At 41.7% G+C, this 14,732-nt stretch overlaps 1 protein-coding gene across 3 annotated transcripts in view; it reads right to left on the bottom strand.

Annotated features, from left to right (window-relative positions):
- Positions 1-14,732, bottom strand: part of arhgef10lb (Rho guanine nucleotide exchange factor (GEF) 10-like b) — a 197,401-nt gene that overhangs the window by 85,013 nt on the left and 97,656 nt on the right. For 2 of the 3 annotated variants that reach the window (XR_012096662.1, XM_073031768.1), the window contains exons 7-10: positions 12,270-12,365; positions 8,771-8,946; positions 4,896-5,012; positions 3,922-4,030 (exon numbers count right to left, since the gene is read on the bottom strand). Coding sequence is in view for 2 of the 3 variants with exons in the window: in XM_073031768.1 (XP_072887869.1) it covers positions 3,922-4,030; positions 4,896-5,012; positions 8,771-8,946; positions 12,270-12,365 (498 nt within the window). In the remaining variant the exon portion in view is untranslated. The remainder of the gene's footprint in view (positions 1-3,921; positions 4,031-4,895; positions 5,013-8,770; positions 8,947-12,269; positions 12,366-14,732) is intronic. The other variant, XM_073031769.1, reaches the window with a different exon arrangement.

The following is a 14,732-nucleotide window of genomic DNA, read 5'->3' as shown; positions in this document are numbered from 1 at the left end:
TTGCCAAAGGAGATGTAAGGTGCTTCTTCCCTCCACTAGCCTGCGGGTCACCCTTGGGCAATGTGAAGTACCTGCTTAGCCCCCTGATCAGGGTCACATGAAGCCATGGGAGCAGGTGGTGTATGGTCCTATGAGCAGCTGGTGCATATCACAAGTCCTAGTTGTGGACCCACCGAAGCCAGGCAGACAATCTCCTGAAGAGTATTGATAATGGCTGGGATCATTCATCTTGTAAAGATTCTCCCCAGAAGCATGACAAATGGCAAATTACTTCTGTAGAAAAATTTGCCAAGAACAATCATAGTCATGGATAAGACCATGATCAATACGACACGATGATGGTGGTGATAAGTATTTCAGTAATAAATTTACTTTCAACTTTGAGCAAGCTGCTGAGCTTTTTTTTGCCACAGTTCTTGCTTTTTTTTTTCCAGTTTTCATAAAAACAGAGCTTAGAGCTGTACACCACATAACTGGGCCAACACCTTTTTGCTCATGTACACTAGTTCCATTTGCCTGCGATGAGTCCACATCATTCTGTGTCTTGCCTAATTAAGTGCTTACTTAAATGTCTCTTCATTATAGTGGTTGTTTCAAACGCGCTCCATATTTAGGACATATTTAAACAAGCACCTATTGCTGCATTTCATATATCAACAACTCTCTTTAAGGTGGATGGATAGGACTCAATTCTCTTGTAATGGTTCCTTCTTCCACCTTAAACCTCTGCCGCCTTATTTTGAAATATTCTGACTACCTACATTAGCTCTTGCCTATAATAAGTATATATACGTACATCTTTGAGGACACCCCTCAGCTTCTTTTGTCCAAAGCAAACAAACCAGCCTATCTGATGTCTCCCCACAACGAAAGTGCCTAACTCAGTGAATCTCCTTTGCAACCATATTGCTCCTGTAGTGTGGTGACCAGAACTACATACAAGGGCAGTCTAGACAGTGTTCTGTAAAGTTGCAACATAATGCCCCAACTTCTACATCCTATGAAAAACACACAAAATGGTGCAGAAACTCAGCAAGTCAGACAGCATCAACGGAAATGAGTAGATAGTTGACATTTCGGACCAAGACCCTTCTTCAGGACTGAGAAGGAAGGGAGAAGATGTCAGATTAAAAAGTGTGGGGAGGGGAAAGAGGCTTGCTGAAATCTGATAGGTGAAATCAGGTGGAGGGGAGACGTCAAGGGCTGGAGAAGAAGGAATTTGATTGGAGAGCAGAGTGGACCATAGGAGAAAGGGAAGGAGAAGGGGACCCAGATGAGAAGAGGTGAAAGGTCAGAGTGGGGAATAGAGGAAGTTGGAGATGGGGGAAAATTTGTTTACTAAGGAGAAATTGATATTCATGCCATATATCCCATGCCCTGGTCTATGAATGCGAGCTTACCTCATGCCACATGCCACCTTCATTTTCATCTGCCGTATTTGTGTTGTCACTCTCAGGGAACTTGAGAATTAGAATCTCAATATCCTTTTATCAATTCGCATTGCTTCGTGCTGAACTACAAACTGTCTATACACACTCAGTGGCCTCTGTACTTAAGTGGCCAATGAAGTATGTTTGTGGTCTTCTGCTGCTGTAACCTATCCACTTCAATGTGTGACGTGTTGTGGTTATTGAGTTACTGTTGCCTTCCTGTCAGCTTAAACCAGTCTGGCCATTCCGCTCTGACCTCTCTCATTAGCAATGCATTTCACCCGCAGAACTGCCTTTACAGGGATGTTTTTCTTTGTTTTTGCACCATTTTCTATAATCTCCAGAGACGGTTGTGCATGAAAATCCCAAGAGATCATCAGTTTCTGAGATACTCAAACCTCCCCATCTGGCACCAACAATCATTCCACAGTTAAAGGCACTCATATCACATTTCTTCCTCTTTTTCATAATGATAACTGAACCTCTTAAACATATCTGCTTACTCTTGTGCGTTGAGTTGCTGCCACCCTGACTAGATATTTGCATTAACAAGCTGGTGTATCGGTGTACCTAAGAAAGTGGTGACTGAGCATATTATCTGTTCAACTTGCCAAACTGCATCATTTTGCCACTACCCCTGCCTCTTATTATCAAGCTGATTTTGGATATGATTAGTCAGCTCAATTCAATATTTTGTTTTTGATTATTGTTAATAATCTTCCCTTTATTTCAATCATTCAGTACAGTGTCATATGACATGGGCGATCATGGTCTATCCATGATCGTGATTGTTCCTGGTCAATTTTTCTACAGAAATGATTTGCCATTCTTTTTCTGGGCAGTGTCTTTGCAAGACTGGTGTCCCCAGCCATTACCAATGCTCTTCAGCAATTGTCTGCCCGGCATCAGTAGTCGCATAACCAGGCCTTGTGATATACACCAGCTGCTCACACAACCATCCACCACCACTTCCCATAGCTTCACATGACCCCGGTCAGGGGGGTGCTACACCTTGCCCAAGGATGTCCTGCAGGTTAGGGGAGGGAAGGAATGCCTTACACCTCCTTTGGTGGAGACACCACCACCCCAAAATAAATATTTGTCACCAAATGCTACCCAGAGATTCATCTTAACCATATAACAATTACAGCACGGAAACAGGCCATCTCGGCCCTTCTAGTCCGTGCCGACTCTTACAATCACCTAGTCCCACTGGCCTGCACTCAGCCCATAACCCTCCATTCCTTTCCTGTCCATATACCTATCTAATTTTACTTTAAATGACAATACCGAACCTGCCTCTACCACTTCTACTGGAAGCTCATTCCACACAGCTTCCACTCTCTGAGTAAAGAAATTCCCCCTCCTGTTACCCTTAAACTTTTGCCCCCAACTCTCAAATCATGTCCTCTTATTTGAATCTCCCCTACTCTCAATGGAAAAAGCCTATCCACATCAACTCTATCTATCCCCCTCATAATTTTAAATACCTCTATCAAGTCCCCCCTCAACCTTCTACGCTCCAAAGGATAAAGACCTAACTTGTTCAACCTTTCCTTGTAACAATTTCACACTAGAAACAAAGAAATACAACAGAATCAATGAGAAGCTACACACAATGACAAGCAACCAATGTACAAAAGAAGACAAATTATTCAAGTACAAAAATAATTAATAATGACAGTTCAAAGCTTGGGCAGCACCTGGAAAGAAACAAAGTTAATAAATCAGTTTGAAGGACTGAAGTAGGTGAACTGGAAAAGAGATATATATGGTGAAATGATTGAATCATGCATCAAATAGAAACCAGCAAGCACACACTTGCTGGACCATTTTTTTTCTAATTTTAGTAGTCTTTACAGAAAGGGAAAGCCTATAAAATTCTAAGAGGACTGAACAGAACAGATGATGGGAGTATTTATGATGGCCTGGGAGTCCAGAACCAGTGACACAGCCTCAGGATAGGAAATGTGTATGTTGAAAACAGAGATGAGAAGTTTCTTCATCTGGATGGTGTAAGTCTATGAAATTCATTATAGCTGAAGGCAGTGGAAGTCAAATTGTTAAATACAAGGGGAGGTAGATGCACTTCTTAATCTAAAGAGATCATGGGACATGGGGAGACAGCAGGGACAGGGCAATGAAGTGGATGGTCACCCACAATTGCATTCCATGGTGAACCAGGCCTGAAGAGCTCAATGGCCATTGCTGGCTTCTGTTTTGTTTCCATGACAATGAGCAAAGGCCATTTTTCCAATTTAAAAGACTGCAGAAGTTTTATTAGGTGATGATCAGATCATGGACAACCACAGATACCAAGGAACCAGGAGACCAGGCACAACATCAACTCTGCAGCATAGCAGAGCTTTCAAAATGCAGTTGAAGAAGCTACAAACAGACAAGCTGTATTTTCACACCACATTCCTGGAAAGTAACTGTATTAGTCCACCAACGAGACAATGACGTGATTCAGACCAAATATTGACAATACCTTGAAACTCTCTCTTTTGAAGGAAGGATACTTTGCGCATGACTGCATTTTTTGTCTTCTCCAATCCATCTTTAGTCCCATTCCTTGCCGCCTTCATAAGCTGCTGCATCTAGTGTGAGGAACAATGCAATGATTAACATGTTCACATCAGAAATACACTGCTTACCCCAGAGATGTCAATAACTGCCAACGTCTATTAGGGCCATTTTTATTTCAAAAACAAAGCAAACTTCAGTTAAGATTGTTCCAACAAGCAGTTTCTCTGTTGCAAAGAAGACCAACAAGCCAACCTGATCTTTAAAATTTCTCTCCATTACTTTCTTCTCCACTTCAGTCATGCTGCTAACTGCTCTCTGCTTTCACCAAACCGTGACCACTGCTTCACATGCATCTCCTCTATCCTAAACTGCTGAAATCAACATACACTATCGTCTGCTCTTCCTCTGTGACCAATTAGACCCCACAATTCCCAGCACCAAACAACTTCTGCCTGACTTAGTCGAACTTTTTCATCGTGGATGCTCAGAAGCGTTGGGGAACGCAAGACAAAAATACATCTTTTAATTATGTTCAGGACCACAAAGCGGACTTCTGGATAAAGGTAGTAAAAGTAAGTAATGTCAGGCCTGAGAAACAGAGGATTGCGCATTTCAGGTATCCATTCATGGCTCACACACTTTTTCCATGTCATGGTTGAGAATCTATTGCAGAGTAAAGTTTTTTTTGAAATTAAATTGCAACAATGTGCCTAAACATCAACTTCTGAAAATATCTCTAACGCAGAAGTATCTCCTTTCCCAACCAGTTATTCCGTGGCCTACATTTACACTGAGACTCATGCACAGGAACAACAGGGTTGACACTGTCTCTGGTCACAACACCCAGATTTTGTTTCTTGAAGATTTGCCCTCTAACAGAGCACGTGCTGCTTGGTTTCTCTAACCCGAGGGAAGTAGAAAGACAGAGCGAGATACCTTGCAATCATACCGCTGCTTCAGCTCCTGCACGTCTCTGCCCCTGACTTTCATGGCCAGGAATTCTCTCTTAGTCCTGGCGTACTTCTCCTTCAGTCTACTGAGATCCGGGGAAAGCTGAGCAGCAACCGGGAGAGGAGGATGAGCACAGGAAAGAGAAAGAAAGAATGGGCAGCAGAAGAATAGAAGTGCATGAGAATTAGTGACGTAGCATGTGAAGACACTATGTGCTTTAACATTCAATGAAAAGTCCAGTATTGATACTGCAAAAGAACTGCAGGCAGAAATGTGATAAATGCCAGGGATCAAGTTAAAACTTGCTGAGGTTAAATCTAAGGCTGCTTTATCAATAATGAACCAAGCGACATCTGCATGTGAGACTTACTATCACTAAATATCAGGTAGTATTAAGTGCAAGGGTAGAAAACATGCACAGTTGAAGCAAAGTCATTGTCCCATGCAGAAGAGACAAATGGCCAAACACCTGTGAAAAACAGGTTATGGATCTAGAAAGGCAACTAATCAATTGAAAAATAAAAGTAAAATGAAACACACAAAATAAACCTGGAAGCATTCTACCATCTGTGTCAGATGATAGTACACATCTACAAAGCAGCTCAGGTGTGCTACCAATGACAGGTTCCCCTAAACCAGGGGGTCCCAACCTTCGTTATGCCACGGATCTCTACCAGTAGCCAAAGGGTCTGCCGACCCCAGATTGGGAACCCCTGCTCTAAACCCACTTATGCTAGCTTAGCAACAGCTCAATTGTTATGACACAACCAAGATCAGGATGAATAAACCCCACATCAGCAAGATTAAGCCATCCCCAAGGCTGTCAGTGGAGAATAAGCAAGTGGAGGTCATAGAGGGAAGCGGTAAAGATACCTCATTTAATATACTTAAGACAGAGTTAGGTAGATTTTTGCATAGTCCGAGAATAAAGCCCAGTAAGTGGAGATCAATCCACGGCCAAATAAGCCATGACCTTTTTGAATGGCGGAGCAGGCTCAAGGGGCCAGATGGCCTACTCCTGCTCCTGTTTCCAAATGTTATTATGCAAATCTAACGTTTGCTTGAGTGTATGATTTGGCTTGCCTCTTGGTACTGTATTGACAAGAGCCATCAGGATTAATTCCATCTTGGCATTAATGAACTATGGACTTCATAGTACACTTCGAACATGCTGCACAAAGCTGATTTTCAGTAGCTTAGTCAGGTTAAATAATAGTATTCATTTTACAGTCTCCTGTTTTAAAATGTGCGCCACTGTACTACGGAAAGCAACTGCTGTGCAATCCCAGTCCCCCCACACATTGTTGGTCTTTATTTTCAACAGAAGGAACAAGTAGCCCATCAAAATATTTCAAGGATTTGGTCCTTCCACTTCAACCATGTTAGCAATAACCCAACGCCACCCGTGAAACCAATTCATCTCTGAATGACCAGCATTTTAAAACTGTCAGTAATGCAGCACAAAGTACAATGGTCTATTGCATTTATAATAATGTACTATCATTACCTTAATGTTCATGAAAGATGATTGAAAATAAAAACATCATTATTTGCTAAATAGCTTGAATTGTCTAGAGAAAGCAGTGTGCTTGTACAGAGAATCAGAGTGGTCAGCTAGTAACAAACTCCTGGCGCCAGGTATTTCTAAGTCCTCCTCAGAACCTTAGCACTGATAACACAAATTTGCATAATATGATCTGAGGATAGGCAGACCAAAATTGTAATAGAAATTAATGATGATTGATTTCATTTTCAGTCTCTGGTGAAGAAATAATGTCCCCATGGTTGAAGTGGGGCTGTTATTACCCCACACTTTTTTTTTAATAACTAGCATTATTCATTTGTAACCATATTTAAATACATTGCAGATATTTTGTGGAAGAAACTATTTGAAATATCCAGTCAGGATTACTGCATGTTGACAGGCTAATCAGTTCAACCCATTCATGCCAGCAGCAACGTTCCTCTTAAATTTCCTCCTGTCATTCTTGACGTAACTCTATCAGCATGACTCTCTGCCCTATCCCCCTTTGCATGTTTATTTAGCTTCTCCTAAAATACATCAAGTTCTTACAAATTATTTCCTACTCCTCAACATTCTTGGCCTCTGGTCATTTCTATACTTTGATAAGTGGCTGAGTGTGGGTGGCATGCTTAAAATTGAAAAGAATCTGCTGCGACTCAAAGAAATATCTTTTCACTGATCATATTGCCTTATGAAACTCGCCCATACTATTCCACTCTTAGCTACTGAATAAATTCCTGTTAAGAGCATCCACCCATCAAAGTCCAGAATTTCTTCAATGTTATTAGTACTTTTCTTAAAAATGTCAGTAATTCACAACAAAAAAAACACTTGAAGATAAGAACTTGAGGGGACCACCTCACCCCCTCTAGACTGCCATGCCATTCAATAATATCATGGCTGATATGCACCAGGTACAACACGTCTTCTCTGCCAGTTCACCAGAGCCTTCAATGCCACCATATCTGAAAAGTATTATCTACCTCCATTAATGTAGCCACAGCTATCCAGGGAAGAGAATTCTACAGACTCACCATAGAGCATCTACCTATCAGCAGTATTAGAAATGACTCCCTTTCCTCATTAGCCCTCAACTGAAGCAATTAAGAGTCAAACACACTAGTCGATTAGAAACAATCACTAGACAAGACTAGCCCTGAAGAAGTCTCAGTCTGAAAGATCAACCACTTATTCATTTCCATAGATGCTGCCTGACCTGCTGAGTTCCTCCATCATTTTGTGTGTGTTGCTTTGGATTTCCAGCAGAAGCTCTTGTATTTATGATTAGACAAGACTAGATAGTGTTTCCTTTGCTATCGAGCATTAAGAACCAATGGATTTTTGCAAGTTATAATGTTATTTTTACTAATAACTGCAAGTTTCTTTCATTGAATTTAAAACGTACCATAGTTGGATTTGAACTATGGCCTAGACCTCTGGACCCAAATCCAATAATTAAACAACATGACTGTCCATGTCATTCAGTTACTAGTTGATAAAATTAGTGCTGCTGCAGGAAAAGTACCATTGCAGAGCAAACTATAAATAAGATCTAATCTGACAAATGGCCTAATTTTGCTCCAATATCATATGGTCTTATTGAGGAAAAGGCAGGAGAATGGGGTTGAGAGGGATAATAAATCAGCCATTGGATGGTAGAGTAGGCGACGGGCTGAATAGCTTAATTCTACTCCTATGTTTTATGGTCTTACCAGGAAGAAGACAGAATAAAACTCAGCTGAGCTGAAGGTGCACATTACAGAACAACTTCAACTAGTCTTTCCCGGCATTACTTCAAAAACAACAGCAACATGGAAATGGCTTATCTAGGCAAATCTATCTCAACACAAGAATGTCTATCATTAAATTACCAGGGCATTTTTCAAAAAGAATTCTTTCCAGATTTGGATAACTTCATCCATTTCACAAAAGCTTGCCTGTCTTTCACGTTATGCAACCAATATCCAAGCTTCCATAAGTGACGCAGTTCCAAGTCCAGGCCTTATCTCCCTGATTCACAGAAAACTAGCCCCGTCTGCAAAGCCAGACTTCAAACAAAACAGAAGTAAATCACTTGGCTCGTTGGCTCCATGTTCTCAGCCAGCAAACCCAACGGTCCCATTTTCTCTGCTCTCGTTCCTTGCAATTGATTACAACTGTAATTCATTTTCTTTCACATCTTCTAATTCCCATATGTGCCTTGATTCTTTTTCCCCAGTAGCTTACATTAAGTGGTAATTTACCACCACCAATTAGCCCACTGACATGACTTCTGACAAGCTCTCCCTATACAATTCAACTGATTAATGACATTATCAATCACCGTAATTTTCACCTTAGGCTGAAGGACCACTTTGTATTTTTGATGCTCTCCTCCAGGTTTAGTTTCTTCATCAGACTGCTCATCATAGCTCTCAAACTCACTGGAACTCCAACCTTCCTCCAGTGGATTTGGACTGATGCATCCCGTTTCTCGTTGTACATCTTCATAAATCAATTCGTCCATCGACACTGTGAGACGTAACATTTGGAGCACCATTGAATGATAACCAAAGCTGTGACATTATCAATAAGCTCTCGGTGGCATTTAAGTGAAAATAATTAACTACCAGAAGCTTATCAAGAACACCGGGGAATTTTAAACAGGTGTCAGCCAGTAACTATTTTTATAAATCAATAGCTACAGATAGAATGCAAATTTAATACCATTATAAAAAGTAAGTCTACATTGATGGTGTTCTTGATAAAATTGTACACATGATAGTTAGCATTACAAACCATTTAAAAATTGATGATCAAGCAAGACCAAAGTGCAAAATAGGCTTTTTGTGTCCCATTGAGAAAGTTCAGTATTGATGAGTATTTAAGATTCAGTGTTCAAAGTGACTAATAGCATGCACATTTGCAGGGACTGAAAATAATCCTTAGTCTGATGCACAAAATGTGCAGTGTTGAATAGCACCTATCTTCTGAAATCTTTCTCCATGGAGGACACATTAACATGGGAGGAAGCAAGAGAGGAGATTGCTGGAGTTTTGACAAGTTTCTTGTGTCCCCACTAGTATCAGGCGAAGTCCCAGACGACTGGAGAGCAGCAAATACTGTGTCTTTGTTCAAGAAAGGAAATAGGGATAGTCCTGTTAATTACAGGCCAGTAAAGGAATGGGGCAACTATTGGAGAGGATACTGAAGGATAGGGTTTATGCACATTTGGAAAGGCATGGCCTGCTTAGGGGCAGACAGTATGACTTGGTGCAGGGCAGGTCATGCCTTATAAACTTGATTGAGATTTTTTTGAGAAGGCAACAAAGGTTCAGAGAGCAAGGATGGAAGGCTGTCAATCTGGCTGGAGGTCTATGACTCTCAGTGCCCCACAAGGATTAGAGCTGGGATATTGGTTGTCTGTAATATATATCAATGATTTGGATGAAAATGTAGGTAGCTGGTTTATCAAATTTACAGATGACACCAAGACTGTGGAATAGTGTAAAGGACCATCAAAGTGCAATATAGATCTGTTCCAGATAAGGTGGTGTATAGATCAATTATAGATATGGGCAGAGAAGTGGCAGATGGAGTTTAATCTGGCAACTACAAGGTGCTGCACTTTGGGAGTTCAAAGGAAGGAGAAAATATACAATTAATGTTAGGTGCATTAATAGCATTGAGATACAGAGAGATCGTGGGGCCAAGGTCCGTAGTTCACTGAAAGTGGATGAGACATCACAGGGAATGTGAAGGGAATGATTTCCTTCATTTGGAGGGGTGCTGAGTATAAGGGCAAGGAAATCCAGCTGCAGCTGTAGACAATTTTAGTCAGATCGCACTTCAAGAGCACTGTGTGTAGTTCTGTTGCCCCTTGAGAGGAAGGATGTGCAGACAGTGGAGAGGGTGCCGAAGAGGTTTACCTAAAGGCTGCCTGGATTAGAGGGTATCAGCTACAAGGAAAGGTTGGATAAACTTGGGTTGTTTTTGTAGAGCATTGGAGGCTCAAGGGAGACCTGATAAGAGGTTTTCAAAATGATATGATGCACAGCCAGTCAGGATCTGTTCCCAGTGTAGACATTTCAAACACTAGAGAACACACTTTTAATATATTTATTTACTTAGATACGGGACAGAACAGGCCCTTCTAGCCCTTCAAGCTGCACTGCCCAGCAAACCCCGATTTAGTACGAGCCTAATCACTGGACAATTTACAATGACCAATTAACCTACCAACTATTAAGTCATTAGACTGTGGGAGGAAACCGGAGCACTGGGAGGAAACTGACCGGGAGAACATACAAACTCCGTACAAGCGGCATTGAGCGTCGAGATGGGGAAAGGTGAAGTTTAAAGGTGACGTAAAGGGCTTTTGTTTTTTTTTATTAACAAAAAAAAAAGAGGTAGGTGCCTGGAATAGGGTAGTGGTGGGATCAGGCAGTTCAGTGGCATTTTAGAAGACTATAGATGGATACTTGAATAAGAAGGGAATGGGTAGAGGGGATATGGCTGATAAACAGGAGAAAATTGAATATATTGTAAACTGGCATCCTGATTGGCATAACATCATGAGCCAAATGACCTGTGTAGTGCTCAGTTTTAAGTTCATTACAACATTCGGCACGCACCACAGTGGGCAAATTTCAACCCCCTGCTATTTACCACTTCACTATTGTGTTTCTGGGTTACTGGTGACATAGGACTTGAAGAAGTGAATCACAAAAGGTACAAGGAAATTATTAGATCAAAACTTAAAAATAAATAAATTGTAATATACGGTAAAAACGATGCCCAGCTTTTGCCGAGTTAATGTGTCAAAGTTGATACAAACAAGAGAAAATTTGCAGATGCTGGAAATCCAAACAACACACACAAAATGCTGGAGTAACTCAGCAAGTCAGGCAGCATCTATGGAAAAGGGTACACAGTCAACATTTTGGGCCAAGACCCTTCATCGGGACTGGAGAGAAAAGATGAGTAGTCAGAGTAAGAAGTTGAGGGGAGGGGAGGAATAAATACAAATAGTATGTGATAGGTGAAACTGGAGCGGGGGAGGGATGAAGTAAAGAGCTGGGAAGTTGATTGGTGAAAGAGATACAGGGCTGGAGAAGGGGGGATCTGATAGGAGAGGACAGAAGGCCATGGAAGAAAGGGAAGGGGGAAGAGCACCATAGGAAATTGATGGGCAAGCAAAGAGATAAGGTGAGAGAGGGAAAAGGGGATGGGGAATGGTGAAGGTGTGGGAGGGTAGACCATTACTGGAAATTCAAGAAATCAATGTTCATGCCAACAGGTTGGAGGCTACCCCAACAGAATATAAGGTGTTGCTCCTCCAGCCTGACTGTGGCCTCATTGTAGCAGTAGAGGAGGCCATAAACTAACATGACAGAATGGGAATGGGAAGTGGAATAAAAATGGGTGGCCACTGGGAGATCCCACTTTTTCTGGCGGACATAGGTGCTCAGCGAAGTGGTCTCCCAGTCTACGTCGGGTCTCACCAATATACAGGAGGCCACACTGGGAGCACCGTATACAGTAGACGACCCCAACAGACTCACAGGTGAAGTGTTGTCTCACCCGGAAGGACTGGTTGGGACCCTGAATGGTAGTGAGGGAGGTGGTGTAGGAGTTGGTGTAGCACTTGTTCCACTGATACACCAATGAACTAATGCATGTAATAGTCTACCAAAGGAACCAAACCAACATTGATGCAACACTCATGTGTTGTAGGACATAGGAATACGATCAGTTAAACTGTCAAGTGTCAATGGCATCCTTCTTGATGCAAATCTGGAGATTGAAGGCAAGGAAAACAAGTCTATACACAACATGGCAGAGCAAATTCCTACCCTTCTCCTGAGGAGATTGATCATCATGGGCAACATCGTCGTAGATTACATCAGCCTGCATATCCGGTGATATACAGGGAGTCACAACAGGCTGAGCTGAAAAGAGAGGCAGATAATTATTTTAAAGTAGGGAATGACATTGTTGCAATCAAGTTGAATAGTGATGAATCTGTTCCAATGACCCATGATATACATTTAACCATACATGCTACAAGAGCAGGTGAAACTAACAGGAAATTAAAATTTATCCAGGTAGCTAATCCCAGTCAAGCCTTCACTTAATTATCGGACATTTAGATTTTATTGGTATCAACTGAAGCTTTAGATTTATTTGATGTCTAATCCAAAAAAATTAGATTGGCATAAACTGGTGTTCGCAGAAACAGTTTTGTTTGGAGGAAAATATGATTATGGTGTACGTTTGTAATATTGACAGGCAATGCTAGCCAATACCTCCATCCTAGTGCTTCTGCTATACATGGGCTTCCCTCCACCTCTAGTACCAAATAGACTTTCCTTCTTTCACGTGTATTAGCTACCAGAAGATCTCAATGGCCTGAACCAATACAGAGACTGTCAAATAGAGATCAAAAACTCAAGCTGCAGAAGGGGGCCTATTACTGACTAAACACAAAGCCATATCTCAACCAGTCCCCATTCTCCACTCCCAGTTTGTTGTCCTATGATTCAGGTCCTCCTGCAAGAACTTGCCAAGTTTGAGATGCACTAATTTGAAACAAAAAACTTATGCTGTACTTCCCTTTTTTCTAAATTGCTGACTCTACATAAAGATGCCACAGTGAGACAAGGAGGTTCCACTTCATATGAATAGTATTAAACACCAACTCGATCCTACAATACAAAAAAGGCGTTTCCTAAGTGGATTTGAGTGAAATATCACAAGTCTACCGTCGGAAACCAAAAATCAACTTGGCATGATAGGAAAATGACAATCTAGTACAGGTAGATAGACGAGCTCGAAACATGTTTCAGAAAATCTTCTGCCTCTTCCCACAACTTGCATTGGCAGTGGCCTTGGGAGCAGGGTCATTCACAATTCTTGAAAAATAGAAAGACTGTAAAAAAAAATCTATGACCAAGTGATAGAAAAAGCACACTGAAAAGTGGACAATTAAAAGCTTCAAGTGAATACAATTTAAACAAAATGTGATATATTAAAACCAAACAAGAGAATGAGCACCCAATTTGTAAAATAGGGAGTGATAATAAAATAACTAAAGGTATTTGACCATAATTTCAGATAGAAAAAAATTTCGTAGCCCAGTGGTGGCACAAAATGAAACTTGCAAGGAATTTAGACAAGGGAAAATAATTCAAGTAACTAAAATACATTCAGGAGGAATTACCCAGAGTGATGCAATACAAGTATCTCACGCAAGTAGGCACAGAACAGGAAATAAAACTCAATGAACGAACACATACAGTTTCTACTACAGGCAGGGTGAAAATGGATCGGGACAGGGAATGTGACAGCTGCCATTTTAAATAAGACAATGAGCAATTCAGTAAAAATAAATGAGGAGATGTTTCACACACAACGAGGCTGCTCAGGCTACCCGCAGGGTGGAGGAGCAACACCTTGTATTCCTTCTGGGGTAGCCTCCAACCTGATGGCAAAAATATTGATTTCTCTTTCCAGTTTAAAAATAATCCCTCCCTCTTCTCTTACCTCTGACCTCTTTTCACTTGCCTTTAACTTCCCCTGGTGCCTTTCCTCCTTCCCTTTCTCCTAAGGTCCAATCTCCTCTCCTAGCAGATTCCTTCTTCTCTGGCTGTTTACTTTCCATCCCACCTGGCTTCACCTATCACCTTCTAGCTATCTCCCTTCCTCTTCCCTCACCTTTTTACTTTGGCACCTTCCTTTCCTGCCCTGAAGGAAGTCCCAGCCCGGGGGGGGGGGGGGGGGGGGGGGTGGTGTGTGTGTGTGTGTGTGTGTGTGTGTGTGTGTGTGTGTGTGTGTGTGTGTGTGTGTGTGTGTGTGTGTGCGTGTGTGTGTGTGCGCGCGCGCGCGTGTGCGCGCGCGCCCTCAACTGTTACCGGGGCACCGTCATGACAAGCTTTTTGCTTACTGTCACCTAGTCCCACTGGCCCGCACTCAGCCCATAACCCTCCATTCCTTTCCTGTCCATATACCTATCTAATTTTACTTTAAATGTCAATACCAAACCTGCCTCTACCACTTCTACTGGAAGCTCATTCCACACAGCTACCACTCTCTGAGTAAAGAAGTGCCCCCTCCTATTACCCTTAAACTTTTGCCCCCTAACTCTCAACTCATGTCCTCTTGTTTGAATCTCCCCTACTCTCAATGGAAAAAGCCTATCCACGTCAGCTCTATCTATCCCCCTCATAATTTTAAATACCTCTATCAAGTCCCCCCTCAACTTTCTATGCTCCAAAGAATAAAGACCTAACTTGTTCAACCTTTCCCTGTAACTTAGG

Source organism: Hemitrygon akajei, chromosome 29, assembly GCF_048418815.1.
Source record: "Hemitrygon akajei chromosome 29, sHemAka1.3, whole genome shotgun sequence".
Taxonomy (NCBI): domain Eukaryota; kingdom Metazoa; phylum Chordata; class Chondrichthyes; order Myliobatiformes; family Dasyatidae; genus Hemitrygon; species Hemitrygon akajei.
The sequence above is the reverse complement of the archived record's forward strand: the minus strand, read 5'-3'. Positions and strand labels throughout refer to the sequence as shown.